The 21,138-nt window shown below is 45.5% G+C and overlaps 2 protein-coding genes across 6 annotated transcripts in view; one reads left to right on the top strand and one right to left on the bottom strand.

The window, feature by feature from the left end:
• Positions 1 to 910: 910 nt before the first annotated feature.
• On the bottom strand, positions 911 to 21,078 carry BTD (biotinidase). Its single transcript, XM_081105928.1, has 4 exons — positions 20,749 to 21,078; positions 7,036 to 7,300; positions 3,457 to 3,606; positions 911 to 2,485 (listed from the first exon to the last, which is right to left on the bottom strand). Exons 2-4 carry the CDS (start codon positions 7,282 to 7,284, stop codon positions 1,316 to 1,318), a joined length of 1,569 nt encoding a protein of 522 aa, XP_080962054.1. The 5' UTR covers positions 7,285 to 7,300; positions 20,749 to 21,078; the 3' UTR covers positions 911 to 1,315.
• The window catches only part of HACL1 (2-hydroxyacyl-CoA lyase 1), a 37,498-nt gene continuing 36,984 nt past the window's right edge, over positions 20,625 to 21,138 (top strand). For 4 of the 5 annotated variants that reach the window (XM_081105924.1, XM_081105926.1, XM_081105925.1 and 1 more), the window contains exon 1: positions 20,625 to 21,088. In XM_081105924.1, coding sequence (XP_080962050.1) covers positions 21,008 to 21,088 — 81 coding nt within the window. In that variant the 5' untranslated portion in view covers positions 20,625 to 21,007. The remainder of the gene's footprint in view (positions 21,089 to 21,138) is intronic. The other variant, XM_081105927.1, reaches the window with a different exon arrangement.

Below are 21,138 nucleotides of genomic sequence, written 5' to 3'. Positions count from 1 at the left end.
GCCAGGGCACTGCAGGAGGGTGAGGAAGAATTGTCATATTTTACCTTATATAATTGTGCATAGGCACATACTGTTTTTTAAAACCTAATTTAAAAAGGGGAATATAACTAAATAGCTACAACACTGAAGAGGCAAACCACAGGCGACTAATTATCCATCTTTAAAAATGATCCCTTTTCCACTTTAAAAATGATTGGAAACAGTCACTAGGCATCGAGTCAGATTGACTTTGAAATGTCAGATACAAATAATACAGAACCGAGTGGCCTAACAATGTCTTCACACACAATACAGTGGTTTGGCATCTGGAACTAAAATGTGGGAGGTCCTTGCTCTGTACCTGGTGGGCTCCCCCAAACACCTGCTGAGTGATTCAATAAATGAATGCTAAAGTGGGAGTTCTGGCAGTTCTGGCAACTTCTCTGCAAGAGGTACAGTGTCTCTCTGCTAATGGAAGGCGGTGGGGGGTTGGGGGTGGGGGAGGATTGAATTCTACCAGCCTTATTCCATCCTGCATGTTGGGCAACGGCAGGGCTCTTGCCCAAAGCTAGCGTGATTTATGAAGGCCCCCGGAATCCCTGGGTGAGACACGTTGTGCAGAAAGAATCTGATTACTCACACCTTCCTACTGCTGCCCTTTCTTCGGCACTTTTTCCAGCCCCCCTCTCTCTGGGGCACTGCCCTCTTTCTTCCAGTTACTGTGAGTCCCGCCGGACACCTTCCCTTTACGGTCAGAAAGGCAGATGTGAGAAAAACTTCCCTTCTGTTTTTAAAGGCTGCTTCAAAATCCACCCTTGTGGTGGCTCTGGTGTTAGCATTTCATCTGGATAGAATTTTGGCCGCCCGGAATGGAATGGATAGAGGGCCCAGGGCAGCCTTTTCTGACACAGCTTTTGCTTTCTTTGAGAGTTTGTTTCTTCCCTTAGAAAATGTTTGAGGCCTGTGAAATGCTTGTATGCCTTGGATGTCACTGAACAATAAGAACAGGGAAACACACACACACTCCCCACTGCCTTGTAGAAGTGTACCATATAAACCGACATTTATTTTGTTTAACTCTCAACACCAATTGTGTAAGGAGAGATTTGCTGGAGGAAGATGTGGCTTGGAAAAGATAAATGTGGGTAGAAAATACAAAAAAAAAAAAAAGGCTCAATAATTTTCATGGAAGAGGAAGGGACGCTGGGGGAATCTGCTTCCCCTGTCTCTTCCCCCAGCTCCCTGGATGGGTAGAGGTGGTCCCAAGGCTGTGAGCCGTGGCCTGTGCAAGTTCAGGGCTGTCTACACGGAAGCCAGAGCCCAGCCCTCACTTTGCTTAGTCCCTCTCATACAGCCGCCCATAGAGGGCTGCCGTCACCAGGCCCGAGGACAGTCCACTCTTCCTCATAAAGTAGTGGTCATTCTCCCAGCCCAGCTGGTCAGGGGCTTCCAGGGTCATCCCTGAGGTCAGAAACAGAGGAAAGATATAGGAAGTACTGAAGTTACCCCACAGGTGGAACTCAAACAACCCCGTGGCCTCTGTGAGCTCCTGCCCACAGGTCTCAAAGCCGAGACCCCCACACTTGACCAGGGCGCACACTTGAACATAGTAAGTGCCGTGCACGGTGTGGAGGCCATCGAAGACCCCGAGGGCGTACAGCTCTTCGGACACAGTGGGCCTCTGGTAAAGTAAATGGCAGCAGAGGCCATTCGCACAGACTCGCAGGTAGCCCTCCTTGTCCCACACCGGGACCAGGGTGAAATTGTCATACATCATCTCAGCGTGAAACAGGGGAGGGGCATTCATGTTCCATCTAGGGGCTCCATCACAATGGACTTCCTGAGAATCCTTCTCACAGTACGGATCGCCCGCCAAGAGTTTTAAAAATCTGCTATGGGATGGGTCCATTTCCTCTGTGGCATTCTCTGTACCGAGACCCTGTGGATTTTTGGCTACCTGGGCAATGATAAGGTGACCTGTGAAGTTTTCCATGTCATGGTGCCAGACGGACTTCAGAGGCGTGTGTATGCCACTTCCAGTCATCCCCAGAGACGGCTGGTGGATGTTAGCAGCCAGCAAGTTGACACCGAAGGCTCTGGCGAAAGCACTCTGAATCTGAATGGCTGCCAAGAGCGGGAGCTGGTTCATCCAGGCGGCCGGAAACACGACGTGCTTCACCTCGGGGTCTCGGAGGAGTTCGATGGCCGGGCGGAAGAACAATATATCAAAGCAGGTAAAGATGCCAAACTTGCCAGCAAAGGGGGTATCAAAGATAATGTGGTCCACTTGGGGAGGGGTATCAAAAGCTGCCTCAAAGTAGAGGTTGTACTTGCGGTAGCGGTCTAAGAGGGTTCCGTTACTGCTGAACACGACGTTCGTGTTAAACTGGTATCTTCCATCCCGTGGGCACCCTGGGTCACTGCTATGACAAGGCTGCTTCGTCCCGAGGTTGGCCACCAGGAACATCCCTCCCTGGATGGCCATACAGCTCAGGCGCTGGAGGACCTGGAGGGGGAAATAAGGTATAAACGAATGTATAAGTGAATGGATTTTTAACATTCTGCCTTTGGCCATATAATTTTAAAATAGAAAAGTACCTGTATTGTGTCCATAATATATAAAGAGCTATCATAAATCAATAAAAAGCAACCACTACTAAAATTGTACAAAGGATAAGAAGACCTCAGAGAAGAACAAATACAAATAGCCAACACACGTCTGAGAAGATGTTCAACCTTATTAGTACTAAGGAAATGCAAATTAAAATAATGAGGTGTGTTGTTGTTTTTTTTACCTTCATAAGATTGGCAGAAATTCAAAAGATTATTCTGTCTTACATGGACCAAAAGGTGGGAAAACAGGCACTCATCCACTATTACTGGGGATGTAAAGTGAAATAAAAATCTTTAAAACAATTAAAACTGTGCCTATCTTTCTGCTGAGAAATTCCATTTCTAGGACTCTCACCTTTCAGAAAAACTTAGAACTGTTTACAAAAATATGTGTACAAGGATATTCATTGAGACACTGTTTATAATAGCAAGAGTTAAAAAAGAATAAGCATATAACAGGTTAAAAAAGGAAATCAATTATAAAATGCATAGAAAAGAACAGATATAGTTGGATGCACATCAAATTGTTGATGGCAGTTTCTCGTGGAAGGAAAGTAGGATGAGGGTGTGGTGTAGTGAAGGCTGGCTTTCATTTCTTTCTTTACTCTAAAGCATATATTCGTGTATTTCTTGCATAACTGATAAACAGAACGATCCATAGATGAGTAAATGACTCGTGGTATCTGACATTCTTTAACAGGATGAATGTGTGGCACATGAAGTTTGGGGAGTTTGGGTTTCATTTTTTAGGATCCTAGGGTCTCCTTTCAGTCTCATTTCACATGTCTTGGCTCTTGGCCCCTGGCTCGGTTCATTTCTGGATGCTTTTGGCCGACTGAGAGGACGGCTGGGACACTCACACACCTCCGTGTCATTGAATCGGTGGGGCTCCAGGCATGGGTTCCACCTGACCAATGGGGGAGACGGCATGAAGTCCAAAAATGGGTAAATGGATGCTCTTGTAAAGTTGAATCCATGAATGCCATCTTCTGGAAACACTATAATCTGCACACCCTGTAAGTCAAAAACATCCAAGTATACAGTATGTTATCAGATCATGGGAAATACCACTTCATTCATTCGTTCGTTCGTTCATTCATCTGACAGCCATCAAGCAATTGCTGTATCCCAGGCAGGACCCAGAGGTTACAAAGCGGTGGCCGAACTCTCATCAGGGATCTTAGTCTTGGGGGAGCTGTCTCACTTAGCCGAATTCTGAGGGAACAAAGACAAAGTCCTCTGGGAACAACCATGTACCTGGGGGCATGTCCAGGAAAGGAGGGTTGAAGGGAGCAGGGGTTTGACAAGCAAACAGTTAGGGGTTTGGAGTTCTTGGCGATGCAGTAGGAGATGGGGCCAACTACAGAAGGCCATAATTATTGGGCTCATTAACAGATGTGGTAGCTACAGTCCAGGAGTTTTTGACCTTTGTTGTGCACTGAAATCAGATGGAGAGCTTCTGAAAAAGACTCCTGTGTGGGGGTGATGCTGGGGTCCACACTAAAGTCTGCTTCGATTGATTATGGATGGGGTCCTGGCAACAGTGTTTGTTCAAATGTTCCCAGGTGACTCTAACGTGCAGCCAAGGCTGCGACCCACTGGGCTGGTGGGTAAGAGTCAAGCGTGTTTATTTCAGCATAGAAACAAGGACTTGGTCTGACTTGCAACTCTCCAACTGGGCATCAGGAGGCTCCCTGTGGAATCCTGACCACACTACAAGCCTTTTCCCACAGCTGGAGACACCTGGGCTCCCCGTGATGCCTGCAGCAACCTACGAAACCCAAACCAGCTGGACAGCCCTCAGCTCTCAGTACCAGGGCCTCATGCTTCTGCTATCCTCCGCTTCCGTGGCTTCAAATGTCAAGCCCGGGATATTGCCCCAAAGTGAAAGGGGGGAGGAAGGCAGAGGAGGCATGAATAATCAAAAATAATGGGCCACATGAGTCACTTATTTCTGGAATGCACTGAAAACTTTCTTTATACATTTTTTTTCTGGTTATAAAATCTTCAAAAGTTTAACGCTAGAAGAAAACTTGGAAGACAGAAAATATAAAGTAAGAACTCACAATCCTGTGACATAAAGATACTTATTGTTAATATGTTGGCTATTTTCATTCTCTGTGTGTGTGTCTAATTGAGATAAGAGTTTTCCATCTTGACTTTCTCACTACATAAAACATCAAGACTACAAAGAGACCTTAAAAATATCATTTGTAATGGCCACATTTAATTTAAGAGGACACCACGGTCTATTCTCTATTATTGAAAGGTTGAATTGTTACCAATTTTGGTGATAAAAAGAAAATAGTGATGACCATCTGCATACAGGGTGTTCAAAACACTTCATGAATAATGAGTGTTGTACACAAATCTTTGATTGGATCTCTGATTATTTCTTTTATTGGATCTTTGATTATAAGTGAAATTACTATGTCAAGGGTAGGAGAAGTTGTATGTTCTTAACATACATTGCCAAGTAGCTTTCCAGAAAATTACACCAATGGACACTACTGCAGCAGAGTATGAGATAAATGTAAGGGAACATTTTCGCAAACTTGGAAATAAAGCAAGAGGAAGAATATAAGCCTTTCCAAGATACACTAGGGCACTAATTCACCTCACTCAAAGACTATTTCTCTAGTGAATGTACCACTGTTTGACTTTGCTATTTAATAAAACATTATGCTAAAGACCACAATTTGACTGCACCGCAGGACATTGGCCAGTTTTGTATCTATTGACAAATTCATTTCCACATTCATCTGACTGACACACACTATTCTCGGTTAAACCAGCTTTATCATCTTACTGGTTCCTTACTAACTTAATGAGTTCAAGAAAAGCTTTGACACATGTTCATTCTGTATTTATATGAATCATAGTTTTAACTTTTTGAAAATTATACTTGACTTCCTTTAGTAAAAACAAAACTTTGAGAGTATTGGATGGTTTTTTAATGGAAAATGACATTGAAGTTATGTATAGATATTAGATTAATATTAAAATTGAGTTGGATGTCCTGAGTACACATCTGCCAGGAATGAGAAGTGGAACCAAACCTGAGCTGGGGCAGAATGTTGGGTCTGATGTATTACCAATCCTTTGTAGGACCGTTTAGGACGTAGGTAACATTCCTGACAAGTGACTTGAGCAACTTTCTGATAACTCAATGAGATCAAGAACTCCTGAGGAATTACGGTTGCCATCCCAGGAGACTGACCAGCCTAATATCTCTAAGCTGGACTCCTTTTCATCCCGACCTGTGGGACGGGAGCTCTGGGCCATGGAGGATGTTTCAGGAGAAACAGGATGTCAGGTTGGGAACAATAGAGAGGAGTGTCACCCATCAGAAGAAGTTGCACCAGGTCTCTAAGCTCCCTTCCAACATTAGGGGTGTGTGTGTGTGTGTGTGTGTGTGTGTGTGTGAGCTTGTGTGCTCGCGTGCCTTGTAGGCTAGAGTTTTTCAACGTAGTCACAGAGTGCTGTCCAGGCAGTCCTGTCCACCCTGACCCGAGACAGGGATCGTCTGGGGCAGGACCTGTTGGCAGGACTGGCCTGTCCCCTAAACTCACAGACACAGGGACGTTCTTCTCACGTGGAGGTGGAACAGGGCTTCCTCCAGCAGCTGGGCTTCCCACCCCACCAACAGGGTTAAACCCCAAACTTCCCTTCGGTTATGGGTTTCCCATCGGGCATTTTCTTATAGTAACATCTGGCACCGACATTTCCCTCTGCCCCACCCTTCCTGGCAGGCGCTGGCGGTGCGGGCCAAGCAGGAAGACTCCACAAAGGCTGGCACCGAGCTCCCTTTGTGCTGCAGTTCTGTCTGCACTGAGTTCTCAGGACTGTTCACGGTCTGGCCCTGAGACCAGAAATAAACCCCAAACCATCTGAAGGCAGCAAACAGCGGTTCTGTGGATGCCTTCTATGTCAGGGCAACTCAGAATGCCCCAGAAGGCAGGACACGCCACTGTGCCTGGTGGTTTTCAGATTTCCTGCACATCAGAATCCCCTGGGAAGCCTTAAAAATCCCAAGGCCCAGCCCGCCAGCCCACGGCCCATCCAACTCTGCAGGCGTGGGACCCAGGCCCCCACACTTGTTTAAAACCGGCCGGGCAGTTCCTCCACTCAGCCACATTCCAGGCCAGGGACCCAGCCCCGACTCTGAGACTTGCAGTGAAAAGCATCGCCCAGGGATCTTGCTAACACGTAGGTCTGATTCAGCGGGTCTGGGACGGGGCCCACATTCTGCATGTCCCACAGGCTCGGAAGGGCTGCTGCCGCCGCCGGTCCGTGGACCACTCTCTGAGCAGCCACACTCGCCTACTTTCTGCTTCAGCCGCCTTTGCAGAGGGGCTGCAGGAACCCCTGACCCAGGGCTGAAGGGCAACTCCCCTGGTTCTGGGAGACAAGCTGAGGCTCTGCCCCGGGAGCACGCCTTGCCTTTTGGGCTGCAGTCATCACTTGCTGCTCATAGATGTCCAGGTTCTGGTTCATCAGCTCCAAGGCCTGCTTGCGGCTGGTGAGAGCTAGAGGGTTTGGACTCGAGATCAAATGGTGCTCGTACACCGCGGCCACGTACTGTTCAGTGTCGCCATCCTCCGCCACATCGCGCTCCCCGGTGTGGGCTCCCAGGGCCACCGCGTAACAGCCGCAGAGGAGCAGAGCGAGGGGACTGCAGGCTCCAGACATGATGGAGACCGTAAATCTGGAATGTAATGAGGCCCGGGGAAAACAGCTGAATAAAGAATCCTGCCAGGAACTTCGCTTTTGCAACTGTGATTTATTAATTCCCAGCAATTAACCTCACCCGCCGTGGCGCTGCCGCTCAAAGAGTTTGTTTCATGTTCCTAATAAAAGGGTATGTGTTTCTCTCCAAACACGTAGCTGTGTTTAAAATGGCTCGCTGTGTTAATGGTCTGGTTTTAGAACATTTCCAAAACAGACCCAGTGTCTGCGTCACTAATCTCTCCTCTGGCTGCACGTTTACGTTTTGTGCAACAATAATTATTCCGATTGTTTCACATGATTCCGTGACATATTCCACATCCCACAGCCTGCCCTTTATGCACACAAGCATACTACAGGTCAATCACCCGTACCAGCTATGACTGTCGTGATTCTGATAACACAGCTTGGCTTTCCTAGTCGTAAAAACGGGGTGGATTAAAATTCTCCCTGCATTCCTTTGGTTAGTAATGAATAGGAAAGGTAAGGCTCCCTTTACTCAGCATCACATTCTTTACCTGGTGCAGAGAAACTGCTGAATTCCACATGAATGCCAGGATGGACTCTGTTATGAATAGACTAGAGGCACAGGTCGGGTCCTTCGGCCTGGCCGGTGATCAAGGCCTATCGGGGGGACCAGCCGGCAGGGGGAAGGGACCACGAGAGGTTGGCCTGCCGGTGGGATTGCGGGAGGTTGGCCAGCTGGCCCCCCAATCAGGGCCAATGCGGGGGCCAGCTGGCTGGGGGGAGGGGCCATGGGAGGCTAGCCAGCCGGCTTGGGGATGGGGGAGGGCCACGGGAGGTTGGCTGTGGGAGCACACTGACCACCAGGGGGAAGCACATGCACAGAGCGTCTGTCCGCTGGTGGTCAGTGCACATCATAGCGACTGGTCAACCGGTCATAACGTTCACTTAGGCTTTTATATATATAGATAACAAGTCTCCCAACCACACCATGACTTTTTCCTCCTTGAACCTGACAATTGCCATTGCCCATCATCACTTCTCAGGCTCTGTCTATGACTCTAAAACTCTTGCTGGAAAGCATACTCATTTGGAAAGAAAAACCTTTTGTAGTGACAAAAATGCAATTTTCTAGAAAATAAACTAGAATTTTCTAGAAAGTGAACTCAGCTTTGTAGTTCCTACCATAAGAGATTAAAAGTAAATTATGAATTATCTCACTTACAATAACACTTCTGTGTACCTTTTTCCCCCCCCAAAAAGGAAATTTTATCCCCCCCCTTTATATTGATTTTATTGGGGTGACACTGGTTAACAAAATTATACAGGTTTCAGGTGCACAATTCCACAACACATCATCTGTACACTGTATTGTATGTTCACCACCCTAAGTAAGGTCTCCGTCCATCACCATTTACCCTCCCTCCCTTCCCCCAATTCCCTCTCCCTCCCCCCAATCAACACACTGTCCATTATGTGTTATTAAGTGTTTTAGTGTGTAGAGTCCAATTCTGCCTTGAAAATCAGCCTGGCCTCAGCTGGAGCCCCTCCCCCGGGGCACGATTCACCCAGTGGTGTGCCAAGGCCCAGCCACATGCTCTGTGGAGATGTGCTGGGGCTGACCAACTGCCCAGGAATCCGGATTAAACACCAAGAAAACAAAGACAAATCGAGGAATCATATTGCTGCTCTTTCAAAATAAAATGATGCCCTGCCCAAGTTTGACTCATAATGCCTGTGTTTGCATTTCCAAACCAAATTCTCCAGGCTGCAAATTTCTTTTTTTTCTTCTTCTTAAACGTTCCAGAATCAAAAGTAACCATAATTATTTTCAGCAACAGAACAAGGACTAGGGATGCTCAGTTATCCTCAGAAAATCAAATACTTCTCCAAATAAGGCATTCTGCCCCCAACCCTGCCCCCTCTCACACTGCTGCTTCTTTCCCCAGGGCATAAATGTACCATCCAAATACCAAACCCCAGGACTTGTTGCCATTCATCTGGGACACTGTCCACAATGTTTTAAGATGAGAACAAGGGGCCTTTGAGTGAGCAGTCACGGGATTTTGAGTAGAAACAAAAGTATAATTGAAAAGCTTTCTTATCTAAATTTTGCCTCTGAAGACCAGCAACGAATAATTTTTAAAGTCTCACAATCTATTTTCCATTCCATCTCTGCTTTCATAATGATGATAACGGGGAGTGGTTTGGGGGGAAAACTTGCATTTTCAAAGTCATAGTCACAATATTTCTAAGGTATAAGGCTATGGCCTCACTAAGAAGTGGGGAAACTGAGGCTGGCATGCGTGTGTGTGTGAGAAGGCGTTCGAGCCAGTGCCTGGTGGAGGCAGGTCAGGAGGCCCTGGGGCCAAGAGTGGCGCTCACAGCAGCCCCCGTTCTCAACTAAGAGCTGTGACCGCAGGTCTGGGAACACGGAACATTTGTTGAAGTCTCACAGACTTGCAAGCCAGCAAAACAAGGAAACTGTGGAAACAGCAAGATATCACATTACTCTCTAGCTTGAGAAAATAAAATCTAGCTTATTTGCAAAAGGAGCCAGGCAGGAGAGCAGTAAGTGGCACTTATTTGTGCGTGAACAGAGGTGGGTGATAATAAGGGGTTATGCAGATTCAACCAGGTACTCATGCTTGAAAGAAGCAAGCTTAATGAGGTAGGCGAGAATGAGTAATTACAATAAAAATAGGAATAACGGTTTGCCTTTCTGAAGAGTGGGGAAATAGCCAATTGCTGCCATTTTAACCAAATTTGCAAATGCTGGTTTTCCCTCTTTATTTGACCGTACAGGACTGTCTCAGGAAAAACCAAACAAGGTCGAGGCAGGGACTCCTCTGAAGGGCACAGCAGGTGGGACTGGAATGGACAGTTTCTAGTGGTTGCCAGATGCTGGCTCATGACGCCTGCACAGTGGGCTGGGGATGTGGGGGCTTCCTGGGAACAAGGGGGCTCTGGAAAGTCATGAGGTTCTTGGAGAGCCAGCAACCGATCCACCTTTAGGGCTGGCCAGGACCCGGACCATAAACAAGATGGTCGCTAGAAGTATGTGCTTGTCTATACAGGTAGCTGCACTCCCCTTGCATTGGAGGGCACTTGACAGGTGAGACTGAACTTCAGGAAGGGCCCAGCATGAAGGTACCTTTGAGGTGACCGGTGCTTCCATGCCCTGCTTGACATGCTCTGGGATGGGGGCATCGGCCTGTGAGATGCCCTGAGTCCCACTGCTAGGAAACAGCAGAGCCAGGAGGGCTCATGTCCGACATCCATGGGGCACCCGACTGTGTGCCAGATACAGATGCAGGTGTCAGGGATACAGCAGTGAATAGGCCCAGCCTTTCCTCGTGAAGCGCCTGCTCTGGATGTACGGAAGGACGAACAACCACAATCAAGTGAGTATCTAGTGGGCCAGAGGACCAATGCAGAAGGCAAAGAGAGACAGTGACGGGGGAGGAAGGACCTGGCTTGAGTGAGGAACGGTTTTAATCAGTGCGGTCAGGGAAGGCCTCAATGAGAAGGTGATGTCTGAAGAAGGTGAGAGGGGAGGCCATTTGGATGCCTGGGGAAGAGTGTCCCACTTGGCGCAAATGGCTCAGTCAACCCCTGTGTAATCTTTCTGGGGAGGTTCAAGAAACTGCAAGGAGAACAGTCGGCTGGAGCCCAGGGGCCAGGGGAAGGCAGGAGAAAATGAAGTCAGAGGGGGAATAACAGGGGCCCCTCCCTGGCCGCCACACACCTCCCTGCAGCTGCCATTGCCCTCTTTGTTCTCATCTCAGCAGCAGGACAGGCGAGAGCCAGTTAAAGCCTGAGTCAGTCAGACGCTCCTCTGCTCAGAATTTCGCAGGCCTCCCCCCGTGCCAAGAGGAAAGATGGGGCAGACAGAAAATCCCTTCTGGAGTGCCATCTTTAGCAGCATCCTGATCTTTCAACTGCCCTACAGAGGCCTGTTTCTCATTTCAGAATGGAAAGTATTCCCCCAATACTAATCCTAACCAGGAAGGTTTCTGTGATCTAGAAGGAAAAAAAAAAAACAAAAAGCAAAGCCTAAATCACATGGAAATCTATTTTTCAGAAATTTGGTAACATGTCAATTACCAGATATTTTTACACCCAAGGAGCTTCTTTCCACCTTAAGTGACTCATCCTGATAATTAGCTGTTTCCTTCCTAGCCACTCTAGTACAATAGTGCCTTTTGCAATAAAATGAGAAAATGATTATTAAGGTATTCTTAATAAGATAATTTCAGAGGCAGGGATATATATTTAAAGATTATATATAGACCTATTGATCCTGTTAACAAAAGAACTTGTCACTCTACTTGTCGGGGAGAGTAACGATCCCTCCTTGGGAAAGGAGGCAGGAAAAGTCGGCAGAGGAAATGTCACATCCTCTGGGACAAGGCCTGAGTAAGTCATTAGTAATCAGCTGGGTGTATGTTTCCATGTCTGTCAGACAGGAAGCCAAGAAAAACACTGTTCTACACCTATTCTCATGAATTTTGTGATTTCCATGTTCAAGTCCTTTTACATAAGGAGGAGAAATAATATCCATCCCCTTCAAATTTACATAATAAATTGAAAGAAATCCCTAAAGAGATCTTTCATTTCCTAGAAAGCCTCTTGTTTTCTTCTTCTCCCTGCTGGCAGTGTCAGACATGAACTCATCCATTGCCGGAAGCCGGTCCATCCTTGCTGCTTGACAGTCGCTGCAGGGAAGAAACATCTGCACAGCATATGTTTCAAGGGACCTGGCGTATATGGCTTACTGTTCTTAATATGTTTGCTCCCCTACTTATCCCCAAGGTCACCTCTCCGAGAAAGGTTGTTTCCCCAGGTGGGGATTTTTCCCTGGAGTTAGGGATTAACAGGACTAAGGAAGGGAATAAATCAGTAAAACTCCTTAACTAAGTGCCAGGCGGGTAGTTAATCACTTTAACTACGAACAATCACGCTTAAGGTACATAATCTTTACTCAGGATAATCTTCAGTTACTTCCTTGTAGTTTAACAGAACAATAGAGTAGTGACCTTGGAATGGAGATAACAAATGCCCCAACCTTTGGAATAGAATGGATAGGATTAAAATCAACTGGTATAAATACAGATGTAACAGGAGAATAAAGACAGAACCTGGCTGGAGAACCTAAAGAGAGAACCTGGCTATGCTGATCAACTGAACGCTGTCTCCATGTCATTCCTTCTTCACCGACTCCATCCACACCTTTGGGAACCCCTGAACCTGCTGGGGCAGGACCCCAACAATCCATGACTGTCCTCTAGAACAAGAAGTCCCACAATGGTTCTTGCTTTAAGAGCTTTGTGCAAACCCACCCACCACCAAGATTCTTTTTTTTATTTTTTTAAGCAGCAGAGACTCTCCTTGCCACTGTTGGTATGCAAGTCCCACATCAAGCCTGCATTTTTAAAAATATATTTTATTGACCTTATACAGAGAGGAAGGGAGAGGGATAGAGAGTTAGCAACATCGATGAGAGAGAAACATCGATCAGCTGCCTCCTGCACACTCCCTACTGGGGATGTGCCCGCAACCAAGGTACATGCCCTTGACCGGAATCGAACCTGGTAGCCTTGAGTCCACAGGCTGACGCTCTATCCACTGAGCCAAACCGGTTAGGGCGAACCTGGGACCTTTCAGTCCGCAGGCCGACGCTCTATCCACTGAACCAAACCGGTTAGGGCGCCACCAAGACTCTTGATGTCTTAGTGGGATATGTCAAGTGTGAGTGGCAACTGATGATGAGGTTCAAGTTCTAAGGCTGAACTCACAAGAAACAGTGAACAAGTTACCAAGCCTCTCAGTTGAACTGGTAACTTGTGATTTCACCTTTTTAAAGATTCCAGCTATTTATTTATCTTGGAGAAAAAAGAGTGATATGCAGAAGTATCACCTTGGACCGGGCTTTTGTCTTCAGGCCTGTTTCTGCTGTGTCTTAGAGCACTAAATGAGCAATCAAGGGATCATGACTCTTGAACTTAAACATGTCATCCTTCTTTTCTCAAATGGGAAATTATCTTCATAACTTAAGTCAAACAAAACCTTTCCCTGAAATGCCCAGGTGTTGAATGTAAGAAGGCTCTTTTTCATTTTGTGCAGATAGAAAAAAAAAAAAAACACGCCAGCTGAGACGGATTCTATAGGTTTGCTGCTGCCACCCCGTGGACAAACTGAGTGTCATTAATCCAAGAACCACAATAGCAGAGGGATTCTTAAACAAAAAGGCTTTTCCCCTCCTTTCTAATATGTCAGCTATCTCTTTTATAGTGAAAACAAACAAACAAAACAAACAGAAAACATTTGACTTTCAAAGATTCACATCTCATAAAAGCTGTTTTCTATTTGCCACATTCCCAGGACCTATTGCATAAATTTGTTGTGATTTCTTATCTTATAGTCATGCACCCCAAGGATGTGGCTAGAGTACAAGGAGATGCAACCCCCAACACTGTTACAGACAGCATGTGCATGGGGAAACCTGGCTAAGTTAAGGGAGCTAGAGGGACAAAATTCTATATTGATGCCACATTGCATTTTGTATGTTACATGTTATTGTCTTTAAGCCATTTTGACATCTCGTTTTATCTTCCTGCCACATAAAGCAGTGAAAGCAGATGGTAAAATCCTATCTTTATGGTGAGAGAATGCTCCAGGACGGATTAGTGGTGAGAACAGACGAGACAGGCTCCTGGTGCAACCCTCCTAGCACATGTTGAAGAACGGGGGTCATTTATCAGTCTAACCTTCAAAGACCACCATGGAGTCTTCAACGCAGCTGCCAGAATTACAGAAATTCAAAGTGGCACTCCTAGGGGAAATTCCAGGTGGTCAAACCAGAGCAGGGCTTCTCAAATGTAAGCTTGACACTGGGTCCCCTGGAGGGCGTGAACATCAGGTCCCTGGATCCTCATGCCCAGACATTATGATTCAGCAGGTCTGGGGTAGGGCCTGGGAAGATGCATTTTCTAACACATTCCCAGGTGAGGCTGATGCTGATGCTCCTGGCCTCGGGTCACACTTGGAGGACCACTGGGCTGGAGGATAAAGGCATGCGGAACCTACATTCTGACTCCTATCTTTCCCTCACATCAAAGAAAACCCTGCATCTAAACCATCACCGTTATTTCCCCCATGCCTCTCCACTAGGGTTGATACAATGTGGGCAGATTTCAGTGTTTCCACCATCTCTAGTGAAAATGAGCAGCAAAGTATTTATACTAGGGAGGAGGAATCCCCCACCTCACTCCCAAATTTGATCCAGGTCAGTTAAAGGACGCAGAGCTTATCTCTGCCTTGACAAGAATGTCTCTATAGAACCACTTGTTACACCAGTAACATCTATTTAAATAAAGTTCCTGATTTTAAAAAAATAAAACAGGAGTAGCTGGTAGATAGTCTATTAGGACCTTTCCTTCCTACTGTCCTTAAAGAATCAAGCCACGAGGAGTTCTACAGCTGCAAGAAAATTATTCTTCCATCAAGCAGTTGAGCCCAGGAAAGGACAGCCTCAGATGAGGCTGTCTCCATATATATATATTTTTTTATCTCATCTTTTGTTTCTTCTTTGACCCAGTCATTTTTAGTAGTATGTTATTTAATCTCCACGTATTTGTGGGTTTAATTACTTCCTTTTTACAGTTGATTTCTAGTTTCAAGGCTTTGTGGACAGAGAATATGCTTGGTATAATTTCAATCTTCTTGAATTTGTTGATGCTAGTTTTGTGACCCAACTACGTGCACTGGAGAAGACTGTATAATCTTATATTCTGGGATGAAAGGTTCTGTAAATGTCAATTATGTCCATTTGATCTAGAGTTTCATTTAAGGCTGATAGTGCTTTATTGATTTTCTGTTTTGTTGGTATGTCTAAAGCTATCAATGGAGTATTAAGGTCTCCAACTATGATTGTGTTTTGATCTGTTTCTCCGTTTAGTTCTGTGAGTAGTTGTTTTATATATTTCAGTGCTCCCTACTTGGGTGCATATATATTAAAAAGCATTATGTTTTCTTTCTTTTTTTTTAAAGTAAGTCTTTATTGTTCAGATTATTACAGTTGTTCCTCTTTTTTCTCCCCATAGCTCCCCTCCACCCGGTTCCCACCCCACCCCATCACCTTACCCACCTCAATTGTCCTTGTCCATAGGTGTTCGATTTTTGTCCAGTCTCTTCCCGCACCCCCCACACCCCTTCCCCCGAGAATTGTCAGTCCACTCCCTTTCTATGCCCCTGATTCTATTATATTCACCAGTTTATGCTGTTCATCAGATTTTTTATTCACTTGATTTTTAGATTCACTTGTTGATAGATATGTATTTGTTGTCACTTTGTTGTTCATAATTTTTATCTTTACCTTTCTCTTCTTCTTCCTCGTCTCAAAGAATACCCTTCAGCATTTCATATAATATTGGTTTTGTGGTGATGAACTCCTTTAGCTTGTTCTTATCTGTGAAGCTCTTTATCTGACCTTCAATTCTGAATGATAGCTTTGCTGGGTAATCTTGGTTGTAGGTTCTTGCTCTTCATCACTTTGAATATTTCTGGCCTGCATAGCTTCTGTTGAGAAATCAGCAGACAGTCGTATGGGTACTCCCTTATAGGTAACTGTTTTTCTCTTGCTGCTTTTAATATTCTCTCTTTGTCTTTAGCCTTTGGCATTTTAATTATGATGTGTCTTGGTGTGGTCCTCTTTGGATTCCTTTTGTTTGGGGTTCTCTGTGCTTCCTGGACTTGTAAGTCTAGTTCTTTCACCAGGTAGGGGAAGTTTTCTGTCATTATTTCTTCAAATAGGTTTTCAATATCTTGCTCTCTCTCTTCTTCTGGCACCCCCATAATTCGGATGTTGGTACACTTGAAGTTGTCCAGAGGCTCCTTACACTATCTTCATATTTTTGGATTTTCTTTTTCTGTTTCTTTTCTGGTTGGGTGCTTTTTGCTTCTTCGCATTTCAAATCTTTGACTTGATTCTTGGGATCCTCTAGTCTGCTGTTGGATCTCTGTATATTATTCTTTATTTCAGTCAGTGTATGCTTAATTTCTAATTGGTCCTTTTTCATATCCTTGAGGGTCTCACTAAATTTCTTGGAGGTTTCTAGAAGATTCTTGAGTAACCTTATAACCGTGGTTTGAACTCTATATCCAGTAGTTTGCTTTCCTCCATTTCTTTCATTTATGACATGTTTCTTTATCTCTGCATTTTGGCTGCTTCCCTGTGTTGATAGAGTGGCTTTCTGTGCTAGGTGTCCTATAGGGCCCAGTGGCTCAGCCTCCCCAGTCACCTGAGGTGGACGCTCTTGGTGCACCCCTTTGTGGGCTGTGTGCACAGTCTTGTTGTATTTAAGCCTTGATTGCTGTTGGTATCACTGGGCGGAATTGACCTCCAGACCAACTGGCTGTGAGGACCAGTTGTGTCTACAATGGGAGAACTGCTGTGCTGGAAACACCCTTATAGGGCAGGACTGGCTTCACTGGGGCTTTGGTGCTCACTGATTCTGCCCCCTGAGTGTGTCTCTTATGGATCTGAAGAGTTGTAATCTGGTGTGGTCTCACTTTGACCACTGGGTACACTGGCTCTTGGATCTCCAAGGAGGTGCAAAGTCAGCCCTGCCTGAGGCCACCCAGCAGGAGCTACAGAGAGATCTGCAGATTCTTTCCTCTGGCACCTGGGACCTGGGCTTCCCTCACAGCCCTGGCTTCCTCTGCTAGGTTGTCCAGAAGGATGCCTGGTCTAATTAGCATATTACGCTTTTATTATAGATTTTATTATATTATTTATTATATTATATTTATGTTTATATTTCATACAACATATTTCCTAATGTGTCATTTTTAATGTTGGTTTTAAAAATAGTGTTCTACATAAATTTCCTGTTTTCTTATTTTTCCTCCTTTTTGTGTGCATTTAAGATATTTCATTTCAGTTTTCTCTCCTATTACAGCCATTCTATAATGTATCACAAAACCTCTAGTTCATTTCATTTGATAGCCAAACACTTCATGTTTTTTACAGCTGCATAGTATTCCATTGTGTAAATGTACCACAGCTTAAAAAAATTGTTTTTCTTGATTTCGGAGAGTAAGGAAGAGGGAGAGAGAAACATCAATGATGAGAGAGAATCATTCATCAGCTGCCTCTTGCACTCCCCCTATTAGGAATCGAACCCAAAACCCGGGCATGTGCCCTGACTGGGACTCTAACTGTGACCTCCTAGTCCAGAGGTCGATGCTCAGCCACTCAGCCACACCAGCTGGGCCAAACATATCACATTGAATAAAATGTTTGTGAGGCCACTTTTCACAGTTGAAGCTAGTATTATGCTTTCAAATAATCACGAGGACTTTTGGTGTCCTTCATTCACTGAAAATAAGACATACCATCATAATTTGGGGGCCTGAGGAGTTACCACCTGTAGAGTTCCCTGTTTTAAGTCTTTAGAGAATATATTTTCTCCAGGTGATAGAGTAGGCAGTTAGATAGGCATGAGCAGAGCAGGAACAATAGGCCAGGTATGGAATGCCACGAAAGCCAAAAGTCCTGGGAGCCTAGCAATGGGCAAAACTGGGAAAATAAGTATTATAGTCTAGTACCTTACCCACAGAGTGACTTCCCCTCCCCTAGAATGTAGCGAGTCATGTAGTTTAGACACCCTTAGAGAAAGAACAAAGAGCTGGAGAATAGTCTTATAGACTTCCATACAAGCCCGTGCACCACCACTCCCTTACACATTAAGTACTCAAGACAATGAGGTTCTGGTCAGCATCAAATAACCTTAGGAATAGAGCCTCTGGTCTGTTGACCACAGAGACAGAGTTTTCATCAAACTAGAGATAACAACTGGGCCTCAGTTGTATTTCAGCTCCAGGCCCAGAGAAACAGCAAGGCCAGGTGAGGTGATGCCATTGCTGATATCAGGACCAGCTGTGATGACTAATAACCTGCCTTGGTACTGACCAATCAGAGACCATGACCCTGAAAGGACACGCCTGGAAAATTGATGAATATTCTATTGAGATCATCCCTTGAGGCCTCCCCTGAAATTCCTGCCTTTAGAAAACAGATAAAAACCCTCAAGGCAAGGGACTGAGGGTGCACTCTTCTCTCTCTCTTTCTCAAAAGCTCTTCACTCTCACCCCTTTCTTCCCTCAGGCATGTACCTTTGCTTTCTTTTTCCTAAGCTCCAAAGGCCCTTCTTTTGCCTCTGAAACTTATTTCCTGAGTCCACGCAGCCCAACTGGTTCACTTCTTCTACCTCTGTGACTTTCTAAATAAACTTGCATTAGAGTTCTTGGCTCTAAATGCTTTCTTAGCTGAATTCAAGGATAGAGGCTCACTCTGCCATTAACACAGGCACGATATTTTCAGTTCTTACGAAATTGCCTGGTTGCTTGGATATCCCTTCACCCAGATGGGAGAAAATCACCAAATAACTCTTTCATAATCTCAGTTCCAGAACCCACAAATAGAATAATCGATATGAAAATTCTGATGACTGGCTCTGCTCTTTGAAGAGCGTGTTGGCATTATGTTAGCCTTTAAAAAAAATTTAAACCTATTTCTCTTTTGACCTTTTTCCATCAATAAAGAAATTAATAAACAAAACAAATAAAAGCTCAATAAAATACCCAACAAAAGAAAATTATCTGTGAAAGTAATAAAGAATGTAGCTAATCCTTACAAAGTCTGCACAAATGGCCTTGGACAAATTACAAAATAATTCTGAAATGTTGTCATTATAATTAGATTGAAAGGAGTTGCTCCCAGTGCCTGCTACTCCTGCAGGTAAGTACTCTCCTCATTCTGCTGAATCATCAGGCCCAAGTGAACAGTGGAACTCTGCCCTGAATTGAAAGGTATAAAGGTGAAAGCAAATTTCAACAGTCTCACTGACCTTTCCCTGTGCTAAAGGGCAGAATCCTTTGGCAAAACCAGTTAATCTAAAATCAGGGGATTTATTCCAACTCACGGTTGGAGTGATTCTATCAGTAATTCTTTTGACACACAGGATCCCGTGAACTAATTACCATCTACACAGTCTGTGCTGTTAATGCCAAACCAGTCTTGAATTAACCAATAGTCCAAATTAATCAATAGTATTATTTTGGTAACAGGCAATCATACATTTATTTTATTTTTCCTTTATTTTAGAGAGAGAAGAAGGGAAAGGGGGAAAGAGAGAAACATAGATGTGAGAGAGAAACATTGATCGGTTGCCTCCCATATCTACCCCAACCAGGGATCAAAACCACAGCCTGGGTATGTGCCCTGACTGGGAATTGAACCCTCAACCCTTCAGTGCACAGGATGACATTCCAACCAATTGAGCCACACTGGCCAGGGCAGGCAATCATACATTTACTTATTATCTCATTTCTCCAGCATGAGTACAGAGCTAGTGTTCTCAAGTTGGGATGTAAATCAAAATAAGAGAGCAGCTTTAAAACACTCCACATCCTCAAGTATTTTTGAGATCCACTCTTTGTGACTGAAGACTGTTACTGAGCAGATGGCCTAATGACCCTGAGCCCACAGCCTAAGAAATCGCACATTGCAAGCATCTTTTTTCATTCCACAATGTGTTTTAAAAGGTTATCAGATGCAGGGGCTGGTTGTAAATAGGGAATGAATCTAAGAATTATGAAAACCCACATATACTGACTTTAGAACGACAAGAGTGGAGAGAGAAGACAAGAGTGGAGAGAGAAACGCGGGTTTGAGAAAACAATGGTCAAAAGTAACCAGATTGGGGCCCAAGGGAATAGAGCACAAGACTGGGAGTCTGAAGCATGGTCTGGGTCCAATGGCTCTGGTCAAGTTACTTTACCTCCTGCTTTTTAACACTGTCCTCATCTACAATACTGGAGTAAAGGGTGCTCGTCCGTCTACTTACGGATTTAATGAAAGTCTGTTACGATGCTTCACAGATTGCAGCCACAAAATTATGAAAGAAAGCATATATGTTAATAACGCAGGTAAATAACCTAGAACAGCCTTAACCGGTTTGGCTCAGTGGATAGAGCATCGGCCTGCGGACTGAAGGGTCCCAGGTTTGATTCCCGTCAAGGGCATGTACCTGGGTTGCGGGCACATCCCCAGTAGGGGGTGTGCAGGAGGCAGCTGATCGATGTTTCTCTCTCATCGCTGTTTCTAACTCTCTATCCCTCTCCCTTCCTCTCTGTAAAAAAAAAAAATCAATATATTAAAAAACAAAACAAAAACCTAGAACACAGGGGATGAGAAAGCAGGACTACAAGACCCAGCAACCACTTTGCCTAACCCTAGAACCTGCCCTGGTCCCAGCAGCCTTTGCGGCGGGGGCGGGGCCAGGAGCGCGCGCCGCGCCACGCCCCCTCCTCCGTCCTCCTTCGCCGGGACTACGCGGGCCCGAAATGGCTCGGGAGCCCCGGTCCTTGTGGGGAGGCCTCCGAGTTCCGGTCTCTTACCTGCTCGGCACAGGCCGCAGCCTCCCGATAGCCCTGCCTTCCAACAGCGACCCCGCCAATGGAGGGACGTGCAGAAGGTCCCAGTCGGAGAGAGCATGGAGTAATACGCTTCCCCCAGAGCGCTAACTTCGGCCCCGCCTCTTCCGCCCGGCTATTTAATGCTGCGGGTTGCCCTCCTCCTGTCAGTCAGAGGAGGTGCAGGCCGCTCCTGGTCCGCTTGCCGCCAACTGGGGGACTGTGTTGAACTTTGAGGTGGAAGATGTCGGAAAGTAACTTCGGCGACGCAAGCGAGGAACAGGTGTCTGGCGCTGCAGTCCTCGCCCGGGCCCTGAAAGCGCAAGTACGAGGGACCACCCTGAGGGGACGGGCTCCTACGGGAGCCGGCGAGGG

The sequence above is a fragment of the Myotis nattereri genome (genome assembly GCF_964212035.1).
Source record: "Myotis nattereri genome assembly, chromosome: 14".
Classification (NCBI taxonomy): domain Eukaryota; kingdom Metazoa; phylum Chordata; class Mammalia; order Chiroptera; family Vespertilionidae; genus Myotis; species Myotis nattereri.
The sequence above is the reverse complement of the archived record's forward strand: the minus strand, read 5'-3'. Positions and strand labels throughout refer to the sequence as shown.